Source organism: Prunus persica, chromosome G4 (assembly GCF_000346465.2).
Source record: "Prunus persica cultivar Lovell chromosome G4, Prunus_persica_NCBIv2, whole genome shotgun sequence".
In the NCBI taxonomy this organism is placed as follows: Eukaryota; Viridiplantae; Streptophyta; class Magnoliopsida; order Rosales; family Rosaceae; genus Prunus; species Prunus persica.
In genome coordinates this window covers 24568549-24585534 of record NC_034012.1, presented here as the reverse complement: position 1 = coordinate 24585534, position 16986 = coordinate 24568549, and the positions used below count along the sequence as shown (strand labels likewise).

The window sequence follows — 16986 nt, the reverse complement described above, 5'->3', positions numbered from 1 at the left end:
TTGATGTAGAGCTCATGACAATGATACTACCTGCCCAATGACTTATGCTTAGAGAACATAAGTCATTTTCTTGTTGCTAACTTTAAATATCTAAATATATGACTTACATCATTTACATAATCTTTACTGAAAACATGCACGAACTGACTAAACTACACTCAAAGTATATGTCACGAGGTGTGTGTGACAAATAAATCAATTGTCCAACCAATCTTTGATACATTTCTTTATTCAAGTAGGTAGAGTTCAGGTAAAAAATATAGAATGTGAATGACAGTCTGGCGATTTATGCACTACATCTTGGTAATGCTTATTAAGCCAGCTGGCGCACTAATCTTGTCTTGTATGGTAAGGTCAAGAAAGACAGTCTGGCGCACTCACCAGCCCCAGATTAGATATTTCTTAAAAATTGACTTGGAGTTTGCCTTGAAGACTTACTCAGCATATAAACTGGGCAGAAGAAAGGGAACACCGCAACACAAACAATTATCCCCAAATCAGTTCTTCTTCATAAACACTGCTGTCAACCATTTTCTGAAGCTCAAAATAATGGCTGGTGCGCTCATTTCCCTGCTGCTAGAACGGTTGGCCTCGACAACCTATGAATACATGGAAGGAGATGTGAAACGTGTTTTGAACGTTAAGGAAGATGTTGAGAAATTCACTCGGACTCTCCGAGTTATTCAAGCTGTGCTTGAGGATGCAGAGCAACGCCAAGTGACGGATCAAGCTGTCAAAATCTGGTTGGATGAGCTGAAAGATATATCCTACCAGATGGTGGATGTGCTGGATGAGTGGAACACAAACATTCTCAAACAACAAGTTGAGAAGCAAGAAAGAGAAGGTGATCCAAATGCTCTTGTTACAAGGAAGAAGGTACGTTTCTCTAGTTTCTCCCCTTACTTTTGTCTTGGCAAAATAAAAGATCACCTTCTCCATGACATTGCTCTGAAAATAAAAGATCTGAATGATAAGTTAACTGAGATTTATGAGGAAAGAAAAAAGTACCAGTTTCTAAGCAAAGAATTAGGCATTCAACAACCTCAACAACCTCAACGACCTCAAACTGCATCTTTTGTCGATATATCTGAGATATTTGGTCGAGAAAATGAAAAAAAGGATTTGATAACACACTTGTTGAGTGATAGTAGTGCGGAAGGGAAGGGGTTCCTTATCATCCCTATTGTCGGGATGGGAGGCATGGGCAAAACAACTTTAACCCAACTAGCCTATAATGATGACCGAGTCAAAACCCATTTTGAGTTGAGGAAATGGGTTTGTGTTTCAGACCCTTTTGATGAGATTAAGATTGCCAAAGCCATTATTGGTAAAAACGCCCCAAATTCAAATGAGTTGGATGAGGTCTTGCAATGTATGTCTACATCCATCCAGGGCAAAAGGTTTCTTCTTGTCCTGGATGATGTATGGACCGATGATCCTAAAAAGTGGGAACAATTAAAGGTACCATTAATCCAAAATGGTGCTAAAGGCAACAGAATATTGGTGACCACAAGAAAACATGAGGTTGCTGACATGATGAGAGCAACAAGAAACAAGATCAATCTGGGAGAGTTGAATGATGAATGTTGTTTGTCAATCTTCAATCACATGGCCTTTTGGGATAGGGATGTACATGAGTTTGGAGATATTAGTAAGGAAATTGTAAAGAAGTGTAAAGGTTTGCCTCTTGCTGCAAAGACTTTGGGTAGTCTCATGCAGAATAAGACAAAAATGGGAGAATGGAAAGAAGTTTTGCATAGTAAGATATGGGATCTAGAGAAGGTCGAGCAAGAAGTTTTCCAACCCCTATTCCTAAGTTATAATGATTTGGCCCCAACAATTAAATGTTGTCTTTTATATTGTGCTACTTTTCCAAAAGATCACAAGTTTGAACGAGATGATTTGATTAAACTTTGGATGGCACAAGACTATGTTATTTCGAAAGGGAATAAAGAAAAGGGAACAACGGGTGATGCAGTTTTTGACAACTTAGTGGCACGGTCATTTTTCCAAGATTTTGAGAGAGATCCTGACACCGGTACCATTATAGGTTGCAAAATGCATGATATTGTGCATGACTTTGTACAATTTCTCACCAAGAATGAGTGTTTGATTATCGATCATGGTGAGGAAATTACCAGTGAATCAAAGGTATTTGGTGATAAGGTTCGTCATTTAACCTTGAGATATATTCCTGAAGGTCCACTTCCACTTTTTATCTCATCTTACAATTGCAAAAATCTCCGCACGCTCGCAACTTTTGATTCAAGAATTACTACCATAGACCCAAATTTAATTTTACAATTGAAATGTCTTAGGACATTAAATTTGAGTCGTAATTCCATCGAAGAACTCCCGAAGGAGATTGGTGAATTGATACATTTGAGGCATATTGATTTGTCTTCCAATCATATACTGAAGAAATTACCAGACACTATTTGTGGTTTGTACAATTTGTCAACCTTGCGCCTTGTGGGCTGCTCTAAACTTACAAAACTGCCTGAAAACATGGGAAACTTGATTAACTTAAAGCATCTTTATGTTAAGTATTGTGGTCTTCTGGAGTCGTTTCCCAAAGTGATAGGGAGATTAACAAGTTTGCAAACACTAGATGTGTGTCCATGTGGTGGCGACAAAGATGAAGCATTCCAAATTGGGGATCTGAGAAACTTGAACCTTGAGGGAAGTCTGGAAATACAACTTCGGGGGGATGCGACAGATAAGAGCGAGGTTGAGAAAGCACAATTGTGGGACAAAAAGCTATTTAATCTCACTGTTAATTTTGCAGGGCGGACGAACAGTAGTAGTAGTAGTAGTAGTGTAGAAATACTGAATGCCTTACGACCGCACCCAGATTTGGAATCTTTAGGGATTGGGTATCATAATGGCACCACGTGGCCCAATTGGATTCAGTCTTTACACAATTTGAGATTCCTTACTGTTGCTGGGGGGACACTGTGTGAATTTTGGCCTCTTGGGAAATTGGAATGCATTGAAAGACTGGAGCTATACAGAATGGAAGGAGTGAAAAAGGTCGGTGTTGAATTTTTGGGATTAGAAGATCAAACCTCATTCAGAATCAGATCCCCCCAAATATTATTCCCAAAATTGAAACAACTCTACTTTTACGGCATGTCGAATTGGGAAGAGTGGGAAGGCGTGGAAGAGTGGACCAAAGAAGATTCTGAAATTACAATCATGCCATGCCTTTCTGAGTTAATAATTGAAGACTGCGAATTGCTAAAAGCACTGCCAGACTTCATCTTCAAAACACCACTGCGGACTCTTGACATCACCAAATGTCGGAGACTTGCAGAGCATTACGAAGAAGGCAATGGAGAGTGGGCCAAGATTTCTGCTAAGATCCCAAACATCCGTATTTGCTCCAGGTAATTGAGCTCTAGCAATCTCTTATTTACCTACTTATGTATGAATTCCAACAATGATCATATTTGTTTCCTTGAAAATCTCCAAAAGGTGATGACTCGCTAGGCACATTTATGAAACATCTGTCTCGGCGGCATATATAATCTTGAGATGGTGACTCGCTAGGTATTTTTCTTCCCACTAAAAATGTAAGTAATTGTTCGCATTTATGATATCATGATTTTTCTATTAAGAGGATTTTTCAAATGAGTATGAAAGGTGCTTTGATGTTTGTTTTGTTAAATCTCTTGAGTTAATTTTCAATTAGCTAGCTAGTATTAATAAACTAATTTACTTGTTATGCCACACGAGGTTTGTTGTTTTGTTTAATCTGCGTGCTTTAGTTGTTTCTCAAAAATTTAATTCCCGAATCGAAAAATGTCTAAGAGAAATGATCAAAGTCAGCCTATGGAAATTCCAATAACTGAAATTTTGATAATTTTCATCAAAAGTCAGTCTTGAATTTCGAAGGTCTACTGAGCTTTTGATTTACAAACATTGATGGGTATCCTTATTTTTTTGAGATATTTAGTGATATATTCCTTCTTAGCACAAATATTATAGATAAACTCTACACCATTGAATTTTTATAAACAAACTAAAAAATGACAGCTGGTATTATTGAATTTAATATTGATTATTAAATTACTTTGATGCCCTTATTGAGTGTTTTGGGTATTTTTATGAGATTTTGGAGTTGTGCTTGTTTTAAGAAATGATTGCAAGAAGCAAATTAATTGATCAACTATGTATGTGTCGTCATTTCAGGGACCCTATTGAAGCAATTAGAGTGATGTAAATCATCAAGTGTCAGCCTACGGAAGTTCCAATAACTGAAATTTTGATTATTTTCATCACTGCCTTGACAGAGACATGGTGAATTTGGAAGGTCTACTGAGCTTGATGATTGCCCTGATTTTTTTGTTTTGTAAGCACCTTATATTTAACTAATCTACTGGTGTATTGATCATTTGCAAAACTTCCTTTGTGTCATTAATTCGTAAAATGTACTCTTGAGGAACTGGTGAATTTGGCTCTCTCTTATTTTATTGTGTATCAGTTCCCAGTTTTTCTGTTCCTCTAGAAGATGTGTTTTGTTTGCCTTGAGTAACTTGAGTAACTTTGATTTGGTGTGTGTTCTTAAGCTAGAAAAGTCGTTAATATCGTTAACCTTGCCTTCAATAACTAATTCATAGAAGAGGAGGTAACTTGTTTTGAACGTGAAGAAAGAAGTTGAACAATTCGTTGGCAATCTCAAAGCTATTCAAGCGGATGCAGAGCAAATGCAATGTCTTCCCTTTATGTAACTTTGCTCTAAATATACTTCACGAGGCCCATTAGTCTCTTGGATATAGAACTTATTCGCTCAGACTATAATGAGTGGAAAGTTATAAGGGGTAAGTTATAAGGGGTTCACTTTATAGCTGTTGGAATAAAAAAATCACAAAAAATCACAAAAAAATATTGGAACGTGGGATTGGATTGGTGGGGGGGAAGTTTGGAAAAAGGTGGGGGTCTAAACCAATGAAAACGTTTAAGAGAGTTTAGTGGCTCCTATTTTTGGGGGAGCTGATTATTCAGTTTTCAGTATAAGTATTCTGCACTAAAAAAGAAAAAAAAAGGAGGAAGGAGAAAAGGGACAGAAGAAGAAAACTGCTGCAGGAGAAAAATTGGAGGAGCACAAATACAAGAGAAGACATTTTCACAGGTATATGGATCCTGTCAATTAATTCTTGTTGGGTGGCAACCCTCAAATCATTTTCTTGGATGATGAATCCATATTGGGTGGCAACCCTCAAATAAAACTCTTGGATAATAAATCCATAATGGGTGGCAACCCTTAAATCATGAACAACAAATCCATGAGAGGATTCCTGTTTAACAAAGCTCTGCCGAGCAAAAGGAAATCCTTTGAAATGGAAATGGTGTTTGGAGGGTTAATTCAAAAAAATGTACAGAAAAAAAAAAGAGAGCGTGAATTACCTCCTGGGATCTCTCACCACTCCTCTCCATCTCTGCTTGAGAAGGCCTTTATTTTTCTCTCTGAGCAAACTACATCAAAAAAAATGAAAAAGATGTTAGTCATGAAGAAAAGAATAGGACAACCACCATAAAGGAGAGGAAGAAAAATTCAACAAAGAAATCAAAATAAACAAAGAAGGAAGTGGCGTAGCCACTCTGTTTGAATCTGCATGCAATGGACACAAAAAAAAGGGTTGAAGACAGCACGTTGGTTCTCTTTTGTATGGGCTTGGTGTGGCAGGTTTGGTGTTGTAGATAACACCAACAAAAAAAACAAAAAAAGAAGCAGCAGCCAAGAAGAAACAGAAGAAGAAAAGTCAACAAGCAAAAAAAGAAAAGAAAAGGGAAGTGGCTGACGCCACTTTGTTGAAATTGGAAGAAAAGCAAAACAAAGGGGACAAAAGACTTGGTGTTGCAGAGAAAGAGAAGAAGAAAAGTCAAAACATGAAAAAAGAAGAAGGTGGCTGACGCCGCTTTGTTGGAGTTGGAAGAAAAGGAAAAAAAACAAGGACACAAGAGACTTGCTGTTGCAGAGAAAAAAATGAGGAAAAAGACAAAAAAAGTCTGAAACCTCTTTGGTGTTGCGGCAGTTTTCTTTTTTTCTTTCTTCTGGCTTTCTCTTTTTGTTTGCAAAGGCTGTATACTATTTTCTTTAAAGACTGAACAGTAACAGTGTTTGCTTGTAATTCGGACTGATCACAAGTATTCCAGATAAAGATGGGATTGCAAGGTCTGATTTTACTTGGAAACAAACTCTGCAAAGAGTTGGATAGCTAATCGCCTGCTGGACCAAAGTTTTTTTTGGGGCTCCATGCTCATGGGCTAGCTATCAACAAACATCAAAAGCCCAAAATAGAATTATGGGCTGTCAGAGAATAATTATCCATTGACTCTCAGAAGCCCATATAATTAATGGGTAACTCAAATAATTACCCATTAAATTTCCTAAGGCCCAAATTCCCTATCATATGGTTAATGAATTAATTAAAAAAAAAAAATCCTTGTAACCATATTTGGGTCCAAGTGCAAATGTCAACTTTAGAAAATTAGTGGGTTAATCAAAATTGCTCATTAATTTTCTGGGACATTGACAAAAAGAAAAAAAGTCTTACAAAACCATCCAAATTTTCCCATGGGTCATCTACCCATGAAAATTCCAATGAGATTAAATTCAAATATCCCAAACACAAATTCTCAATTAATGGGCCACACTTATCCATTAATTTCAAAATTTCCCCATAGGTCATCTACCTATGAAAATCTTCAAATCGTCTCAAAGACACCAACTCTAAATTATTGGGCCACACTTACCCATTAATTTCTAAATTTTTCGAACTACGTTGGTTTGATCCCTTAAAAGGGTACGTAGGCAATCTAGAGATTCAATCTAGATGCAACCATCCCAAACATATTTCCATATCGAATCCCTGGTTTATTCAGCTAAATTCACTCAAACACTCCTCAATCAAACTCATTCAAATTCTTCGTTTTGCGATGAGTCATTTATTCATCATGAATCTTTGAACTACGAGTGGCTTGATTCCCGCAAGGGATACGTAGGCATCCTGAGGTTGGACTTGGGAGCAGCTGCAAAATCAAACACACACGTTCTGTTTCTTTATGATGGAATCAAAGGGTTTTCCCTTGAAGCAAGGGATTGTAATTAAGAGACTTGCGTCTCGAATGGGTCGAACCTAAAATAATAAAACCCCATTATTTAATTAGTGGTGGTGAAATTATATTTGGAAGATCACAATTTTCCTTCAACATAATTTTTGGCACGCCCGGTGGGATCCATTTACCTTTTCATCTCTAATCGTAAAGTGACTAATGTTTGTTTTATTTATTTGTGTTTTTCACAGGTTAACAAAACCAGATACGATGGCACCACAAGTAACGATTTTCTTCCACAAAATTGAAACTACCAAGAAAGCGTGCACCAAACGAGTAGGGTTCAAAAAGACTTTCATTGTTGATGAGAGCCTCATCAAGTGCACTGTTCCAAAGCCCATTCAGAGGGCCAGACCCCAGGTCACTCCTAAGGTCGTCAAGACCCAATTGAAGAAAACTCCGTCCAAGAACGCTCTCCGAAATGGAAGAAAGAGGGCTGCGCGTGCTTTAAGAAAGAAAGAAGCAAAAAAGGAGTCTATTGAGGCAATCTTATCCCAGCTTTCTGGGACAAGCCCAATAATGACTGAGGGCAAGAACACCTTAACCACCCTGGCTGTGCCGACTCCCAAGAGAACAAATACTTCCCGATTTGTCCAAATCATGATTGGATCAATTCCAGTCAATCTATATCCTACAGATTCTGTTCTGATGACTTCCACCAACGAAGCTAGAGGTGAAGGTCAAAAGGACGACTTCGTGAAGAATGTCGAGGTCTAAGGGGCCGAACCTCCATCAAGCCTTAGAGCCCATGTGGTGGAATCCACATTACAAGAGGTTTACCCATGTTCTCCTAAGGGTAAAAGCAGAGCCATCGTCATGAAAAAGAAGGTGGTGAACATACCTCATCCACAAAGGAAACGCGTGAAAAAGGTGAAGATAACTGATGTTTCAAGGGATCAAATTCCCGTATCACAAGGGGGAGTCCCAAAACCTCAAGATCAGTCGAGGACCTACGTGGGTCCATTGACTTGTTCTAAATCCCGAAACATGGTTGGGACGATTATTCCCGAGTTATCCAGTCTAAGCTCAACCTTGGATGATTATTTGCAATGGAATCCTCTCTATGATGATCCTGTATCTCAAACTCAAGAGAATGATTGTATATCATCCCAAGGGGCCAAACTTCATGAGGGAGTGGAAAGCATGCAAGTCATGATGACTGGTACTTCTAATACTGAGGACCAGTTACCTTTAATCCAAGAAATGATGCAAGACCTGCGAAGGGAAATGCAGCAGAAGTTGGCAGAAAAAGACGCGGAAATAGCGTTACTATCCGCTCGGCTGAAAGGAAAAAACATCATAGGTGAGCAAGACATGGGCAAAACAAATGAATCGACCGCCCATGAACAACAAACAAAAGAGGAAAAAGCAGAAAGCTCTACGAGCACAATTTCCCCAAATGACATAAAGGTGTTAATTGCTGAAGGAATTCGTGAGTTCCAATTGTCTATAGCACCTCCTGTTCAAGGGTATCGAAAACCTTTCCCTTCTCACTATGACGCCATACCATTCCCGAAGGGTTATCAATGGCCTATATTTGATAAATTTGATGGCATAAGTAGCTCACCCCATGAACATTTGGCACATTTTTACTCAGCATGTGGCGAGACATCTCAGTCAGACGCTCTTCTGGTGCGTCAATTTGTCCAATCCCTAAAAGGGTCAGCTTTCACTTGGTATACACAACTGCCGCCAGGTTCTATCCTGACATGGGACGACATGCAAAAAGCATTTTTGGCACAGTTTGTTAGCTCAAAGAAGAAGGTCTCGATCATGGACCTAGCTAAAACTACCCAAAAGCCAGGGGAAAGTGCTAATGACTTCATAATGAGATGGAGGAGCCTCAATCTTCAATGCCCGGAGAAAATTACCGAGCAATCAGCCGTGCAAATGTGCTACAACAACCTCATACCAGATATTGCGACTTTTGTTGCCACTGCTGAACCCCAATCATTTGATGCCTTGGTGTCAAAGGCGAGCAATGTTGAAAGACAAATTGCTCTTCAAAAGTCCGTGACCCAAAAAATTCAATTTGGGGAGAAGAAAAATGACAAGAAGTCTTCAAAAGGAGAGTCATTGGCCACTTTTGTTAAAACAGAAAAGAGAAATGACAAAGGCCAAAGCAAAGACCCACCCAAAAGGCTCACTCTCAAAGAGCGCAAAGAGGTTAAATATTCTTTCGATGATGAGGATGTAGAAGAAATCTTTGACCAACTTTTGGCCTCCAATGGTATTGCTTTGCCAGAACCAAAGCGTCCTGCTGAGGCTAACAAGACAAATGACCCTAGGTATTGTCGGTATCATTGCCTCATCAGTCATACGCTCAAGGATTGTTATATCTTGAAAGACAAAATTCAAGAGCTCCTCAACAATGGTGGCTTGGTGATAGACTCTTCTCCCCAACATCATTCAGCTGCAGCAAATATGATAGAGGAAAAGCTCACACCTACCACTACACCACCAGACGGAGTGAAACTTGCAGGTATTAATACTGACAATGGGGGTACAATTATACATGCCTATCCAAAAGCACCGTGGTCTAGTGATCTTCAAATTCCCGCTCTTCATGAGCTTATGACTGCACCCAGTCTAGAGGAATGGGAAGATTCTTCGGCCGACGAATCTGCTGAGGGGTGGAAGACATTTGTTAAAAGAGCCAAGCACATGGCCAAACATTTCCCACCCAATCACAAATCTTTTTCTCGTCCTGGTGTCAAGATTCGAGGCATGCCAGCCTTGAAAAATAAAAGGAAGAAGAAGAAGGTGCAAAAGAAGGTTCATATCCCTCAAGAGGATGAATATGAGCAACCCGCAAGGGTCCCTGTCACACTCACCGAATTCTTGCCAGTTGATTTCTTCTCGAGTGAATCCGAGGTTGAAGAAGAAATTATCCAATGCAATATGGTTTCTGTGGGAGAATATGAGGTTGACACAGAGGTTGATGAGATTAACCTCCGCTCCGGTCGGAGCATCCCATCTGCCAATAAACAACACGAAAATGAAGAAGCTGATCCCTTTAAAACAGAGAAGAAGTCAAAGGCGAAAGAGATTAAGGTCTCCTTGCCGGAAAAAGCTGTTGCAAGGGAAGTTCCATCGTCCTCTTCAAAAGCAAAAGACCTTGAGCCCGACACTAGTAAAACAAAAGAGCCTTCACAATCACATGCACTTAAGTATGATATATTGGCTCATCTTAAGCGCATCCCCGCTCCTTTAAGTGTTTATGACGCTTTACAAATGTCGAGAGAGCTTAGAGAAGCACTTGTAATGGCTTTAAAGAGCCCGAATTTGTACAAATCATGTTTCAAATTAGTAGATGTCCACACAACTGAAACCTCGAAGTTTGGTGCATCGTGTCTGGCAGCAATTACCTTCGGTGAAGATGACTTCTTACTTGGATCCAAATTCCATAATCGACCTCTTTATGTCACTGGCGAAGTTGGAGGCACGATCATCAATAGAATCTTGTTAGATTGTGGTTCGGCTGTGAATCTTATCCCTGTAAAGACACTCCATGCTATAGGGATGAGTGCCCGACAATTATCTCCATCTATGCTGACTATTCAAGGGTTCAATCAACTTGGGCAAAGAGCCATGGGTTCTATCGCACTGCAAATGGAAATAGGGGAACTATATTCAGATGCCCTATTCCATGTGATCGATGCTGACACTTCATACAATGTTCTCCTAGGACGCCCATGGCTCCATACATATGGAGTAGTCCCTTCCACACTTCACCAGTGCTTCAAATACTCGATGGATGGGGAAGTCAAGAGCGTTTCAGCTGACATGGACCCGTTCAGAGGCGAAGAGGTAAATTACTCAGATGCGAAATTTTACAGTCCACCAGGTATCTCATTCACACAGCCATCAAAGGTTGATAAAGAGGAAAGAGTGACTGTTGAAACAGGAAAGGCACAAAAGGTAGAAGTACCCAAACCTTCAAACGTAATTCGAGTGAAGCTAAAACCTCGTGGTACGTCATTCTCAAAAGTGGAAGAAATCCCGACTGCAAAGGCTCCGAAGCCAAAGATAATTGTCAAGACTTCAAAAAAGAAGCCTAGTGAAAAGGAAACAAGCTCCTCGAAACAAACAATGGAGTCACTGATGACGGCAAGCTACATTCGTCCTCTTCGTAAGATCAGTCAATCTATCCCAGGGGACGATTTGGTCATTTCGACTACTTTTGGCAAAAACAAGGGCCTGAGTAAACGTATAGTTCTTCACAAAAAAGAATCATTGCCAGAAACAACATTTACTCCATTAAAGATAAAACTTACAGGCCGTAAAACAAAGAAAAGCAATGCTGGCCTCACAGTTCAAAATGAGAGTGGTGTGCTCAAAGTGTTTCTTCGAAGGCCACAGCTGGAAGTTTCCGAGTCCGAGATACTCACTAATATGGAACAAGCTATGTTTAGAGAAGATGAGGTGAATATAAGGCCGCTCCGCGTCTCTGTGTTCAAACGCTTAGGGAGCAGACAGCCATCCCGCATCTCAGTCTTTCACCGCTTGGAAAACCCTTCCAATTCTCAACAAGGGAAAGTCCATAATAAAAGGAAATGGAAGGTTAGGAGTCAAGAGAAAGCCGTGATCGAGAAGGTCAAAAGGGTGAAAATAAAGGATGACCTTGTCCAAGTCAATTGCACCTCTTTCAAAGAAGCAGTGGACCAAGATGATGATCCTCAAGATATCGAGGGATTCATTGACATAGTCCAACCAGCTCCACCCCAAATGGAGGAGGGTGGTCAACCCACACTTGATGATCTGCAAGAAATTAATCTTGGTACAGTTGACGACCCAAAACCTATCTTTGTCAGTGCTTCGTTAACGCCGCAAGAGTTAGAAGAATACACACAACTGTTGCAAGAGTACCGAGACGTATTTGCATGGAGTTATCAAGACATGCCAGGGTTAGACCCAAACGTTGCAGTTCACAAACTTGGGATACCTAACGAGGCTCGATGGGTGAAGCAAGCGCCACGCCGTTTTCGGCCAGAGCTAACAATCCAAATAGAAATTGAGATTGACAAGCTTATTGCTGCCGGTTTTATTCGAGAAGTCCACTATCCCACTTGGTTGTCCAATATTGTTCCAGTCCTAAAAAAAAAAACTGGGGCACTGCGTATATGCGTGGACTATAGAGATGTCAATGACGCATGCCCAAAAGATGAGTTTCCGCTCCCAATCACAGAATTATTGGTAGATGCAACAACCGGTTTTGCTGCTCTATCGTTCATGGATGGATTCTCAGGTTACAACCAAATAAAAATGGCTCCAGAGGATCAAGAAAAAACTGTCTTCCGCACTCCAAAAGGAATATATTGCTACACTGTGATGCCTTTTGGGTTGAAAAATGCTGGGGCAACTTACCAAAGAGCTATGACAACAATTTTCAATGACATGCTTCATAATACTATTGAGTGTTACATTGATGATTTGGTGGTTAAAACCAGGAAAAGGGAACATCATTTGAGTGACTTAAAACGAGTTTTTGATAGACTCCGAAAGCTCCAGTTGAAAATGAACCCCTTGAAGTGTGCATTTGGGGTAACTTCAGGCAAATTCCTTGGCTTCGTTGTCCGACATCGAGGAATTGAAATTGATCCCTCAAAAATCAAGGCAATCCGTGAAATGCCTCCCCCTCAAAATTTAAGGGAGTTGCGAGGGTTGCAAGGGAGACTAGCCTATATACGACGGTTCATCTCAAATCTCTCTGGAAGGTGCCAACCATTCTCGAGGCTCATGAAGAAGGATGTTCCGTTTGTATGGGATCAAGCATGTCAAAATGCCTTGGAAAGCATTAAGCAATACCTATTAAATCCGCCAGTTCTTATGGAGCCAATTAAAGGGAAGCCCTTAATCTTGTATATTGCAGCGTTAGAACACTCGTTGGGGGCATTGCTCGCTCAACACAATGATGATGGAAAGGAAAATGCACTCTACTACTTGAGTAGAACACTCGTAGGGGCAGAACAAAATTACACCCCTATCGAAAAGGTCTGCCTTGCATTAGTGTTTGCTGTCCAGAAACTACGACACTACATCCTCTCTCATAGAGTCATCTTGATTTCCAAGGCAGATCCGCTCCGATATTTAATGTCCAAGCCTGTGCTCTCTGGGCGAATAGCCAAGTGGTCACTCCTCCTCTCTGGGTTTGAGATAAAATTTGTGCCACAAAAGGCGATCAAAGGGCAAGCTCTTGCTGATTTCTTGGCTGCTCATCCTACTCCCGACAACATGGAGTTACCTGCAGATTTGCCTGATGAAGAGGTGTTCACAATAGAAGCACTTACATGGCAACTATATTTTGATGGGGCAGCAAGAAGAAACGGAGCTGGGGCAGGAGTAGTATTCATCACGCCGTCTGGGGGCTTAATCCCATACTCATTCTCCTTACTAGCTTTATGTTCGAATAATGTGGCAGAATACGAGGCACTCATCATTGGCCTTAAAATTGCCCTCGAGATGCATATTGATTGTTTGCAAGCATATGGTGATTCACAGTTGGCCGTCAGACAGTTGAATGGTCAATATGCAGTCAGAAATGCTACTCTCGTCCCATACCATGAAAGGGCTAAGTATCTCATGTCACAGTTTCAAGACATTCATGTTAGTCACATCCCGAGGTCAGAAAATGATAAAGCTGATGCACTAGCTAATTTGGCTGCATCGTTAACACTACCTAGCGAAAGGGATATCCAAGTCACCGTTGGGGAACGTTATTTACTACCCCCAGCTATAGAGAGAATTGAAGAAGTTGTGGATTCAAACGTTATTACGTCTTCCGAATGTGAGGAGGAACCGGATGATCTTGATTGGCGCCATCCCATAATCGAGTATCTACTATTTGGCAAGTTGCCAAATGACTCAAGGAAAAAGGCTGAAGTCCGACGCAGAGCCACTCGATTTCTGTACTTAAATGATACCTTGTACAAAAGATCATTTGATGGTATGTTGTTAAGGTGTCTGTCGAAACAAGATGCAACTAAGGCCCTTCATGATACTCATGCTGGCACTTGTGGTGCTCATCAAGCTGGTCCAAAACTTTCAAACCAACTGAAGAGATTGGGTTATTACTGGCCAACAATGGTCCGAGACTCAATAAAATTTGCAACCACATGTAAAGATTGCCAATTACATGGAGACTTTATTCACCAACCTCCCCAACAATTGCATCCGACAACTTTGTCTTGGCCATTTGAAGCTTGGGGATTAGATGTTATTGGCATGATAAAGCCTAAGTCATCACGTCAACATCAATACATCTTGGCCGCGACTGATTACTTCTCTAAATGGGCTGAAGCAATTCCTTTAAAGGAGGTACGAGCAGACGATGTTACAAACTTCATAAGGAACCACATCATCTACCGTTATGGAGTTCCATCGAAGATTATATCTGACAATGCATTGTATTTCAAATGCAAGTCCATGACCAAGTTGTGCGAGAAGTATAAGATTCAACACTCGTTCTCCGCGAGTTACAATCCGTCGTCAAATGGTCAAGCTGAAGCTTTCAATAAAGTATTGTGCAATATCCTAAAGAAGATGGTCTCAGGAAACAAAAGAGATTGGTATGAACGCCTCCCTGAAGCATTATGGGCTTACAGGACGACCATACGCAACTCAACAGGATGTACACCGTACAATTTGGTGTTTGGTTCCGAGGCTGTTCTACCGTTAGAAGTCCAATTGCCATCGTTAAGGGTAGCATTACAGCTAACAAACCCCGACGAGAACGCAAATGTGAGACTGGCAGAACTGGAAGCTCTCGATGAGAAAAGATTGGCGGCTCAACAAAGGCTCGAAATATATCAGGCTCAGGTGGCAGGGGCATTCAACAGAAAAGTTAAGTTCAGATCTTTCTCAATTGGAGACTTGGTTTTAACTGTCCGAAGACCCTTCGTCATTACTAGGAAAATGCATGGTAAGTTTGAACCCAAGTGGGAGGGGGCCCTACGTCATTACTAAGGTTTTCTCCAAGGGTGCCTACGAGTTGTCAAACTCCGAAGGCAAGTGCATATATCCTTGTGTGAACGGGAAATTCGTCAAGAAGTTTTACGCCTGATGTTTAAAAAAAAAAAAAAAAAAAAAAAAAAGACCCGTTGGACTGAAAACCCAAAAGGGCTGTTCAAGCAAAAGTTAGGGTAAATTAAAAAATGCTCGTTGGGATGAAAACCCGAAAGGGCGGCCCAAGCAAAAATTAGAGCACCAAAAATAAAAAAATAAAAAAATTATTAGGCTTTGTGGGTTGAAAACCCGAAAGGGCGACCCAACCAAAGAACTACGGTTGACTTGATCCCTAAAAAAGGGGTACGTAGGCAGTCTAGTCTCTAAAAAGCTAGATTCAGTCACAAGACCCAAAATCCCCCTTCATTACCTCAATTCAAGGAGGGTGAACTACGTTCGGCTTGATCCCTTCACAGGGTATGTAGGCAAGCTAGCCCAAAAGCTAGATGCAGCCGTAAACTATCATAAATTCATTCTTGTCCACCGATGGTATTAGCACGTGGTTAAACTGTTGTATACTACGCAAAAACTCCAACTTCGCACGAGTATAAACTGTGAAATAGAAAAGCAAAATCCGACAAAATCTTTATTCTGAAAATTGTTCTTGGTGGAAAAACTACATTACAAGAGCAAAAGAATACTGAAGCAAAGGCCTACCTACAAATTCTTGGTGGATAAACCATACCACAAGAACATTTATTGAAGGGAAAAATCATGCTAAACAAAAAGAATAATAATGATAGTAGGCTCATCACTTAGAGCTCGCTACAAGAAGAAAACAGGGCATTGATTAGGCGGTGGATCTCTTGCTCTTGAGCCTTCATTGACAGTCGAGTGCTCCCGATATGGGGAAGTAGATCTTCTTTAGCATCAATTCTGGATTGTTGAAGCTGTATTGCTTGTTCGTTCTGATGCTCCAAAGAAATCTCCAAGTTCATCTTTTGCATATTAAGGGAAGTTTTCTTAGCTTCATGCTCTTCCCGCATCTGGCGAACTCTCTCTTCTGCTTCCCTGATGGTAACTTCCTTGACATCCAAGTCTTCAATCTCTTTAGCAACCTCTGTAAGTTCTCCCTCAAGAGCCAGCTTGGTGTTTAAACATTCCTCGTGTTGGCGGATCAAATCATGAATCACATCAATATTCACATCTCCTAAGGCTTCAATATAGGCACTGCTCTTGGAATGTCGCCTGGCAAGCTCAAAAATCCAATCAACAAGCTGGGCAAACTGCTTAAATGCAGTTTCACCACACCCAAGAATGTCAACGGTTGACCCCAAAAGTCGAAGGGCCTTGATGATCTCAGAATGGTGCATATGAAGTTGAGCAGGTGTCTCTGAGGAGTAAAGTCTGCTAAAGATACCTTCAATTTCTCTACTGATAAACTCCCGCCTATTCTGGTTTACCCCATTCCCAAAAATCTGATGAACAAAGTTCTCAACTGATACCAAATTTTGGAAGGGCCGCACAACTGCTATAGGCCCAACACTTTCAGGAAACTGATCATCAGCTGGGCTATTCTGAACTTGTTGAAATTCAGACACTTCAGCCAGGAAGTCTGACCCACTACCACCCATGCTGGAGTTAGCACTCTCATGATGAATATTTTCCTCTTCACCTGAAGAAATGACTTCAAAGGCTGGGTTATCCACGTTAATAGGCTCCATTTCACGAGGAAAAAGGATGTCGTCAAATCTCATTTCCCCCTGCACCGGATTAGAACTCTCTTCGTCAAGAACATGGCTAGAGCTTCCATCCTTAACCTTGTTGTGATCTGCATGTCGCGCCCGTTTGTGGTGTGAGTCTCGATTAATCCTTTGGGATTGGTGCATCACGTGATTAACCCCTGAGAAATGTTCCCTTTTA

General features: G+C 40.7%; 1 protein-coding gene across 1 annotated transcript; it reads left to right on the top strand.

The window, feature by feature from the left end:
- Nucleotides 446–4509, top strand: LOC18780830 (putative disease resistance protein RGA3). Its single transcript, XM_007213438.2, has 3 exons — nucleotides 446–3389; nucleotides 3478–3552; nucleotides 4195–4509. Exons 1-2 carry the CDS (start codon nucleotides 550–552, stop codon nucleotides 3479–3481), a joined length of 2844 nt encoding a protein of 947 aa, XP_007213500.1. The 5' UTR covers nucleotides 446–549; the 3' UTR covers nucleotides 3482–3552; nucleotides 4195–4509.

Bases quoted from the DNA above. Each gene is read 5' to 3' on its own strand.
- LOC18780830 (XM_007213438.2), top strand. From the start codon at position 550: ATGGCTGGTGCGCTCATTTCCCTGCTGCTAGAACGGTTGGCCTCGACA.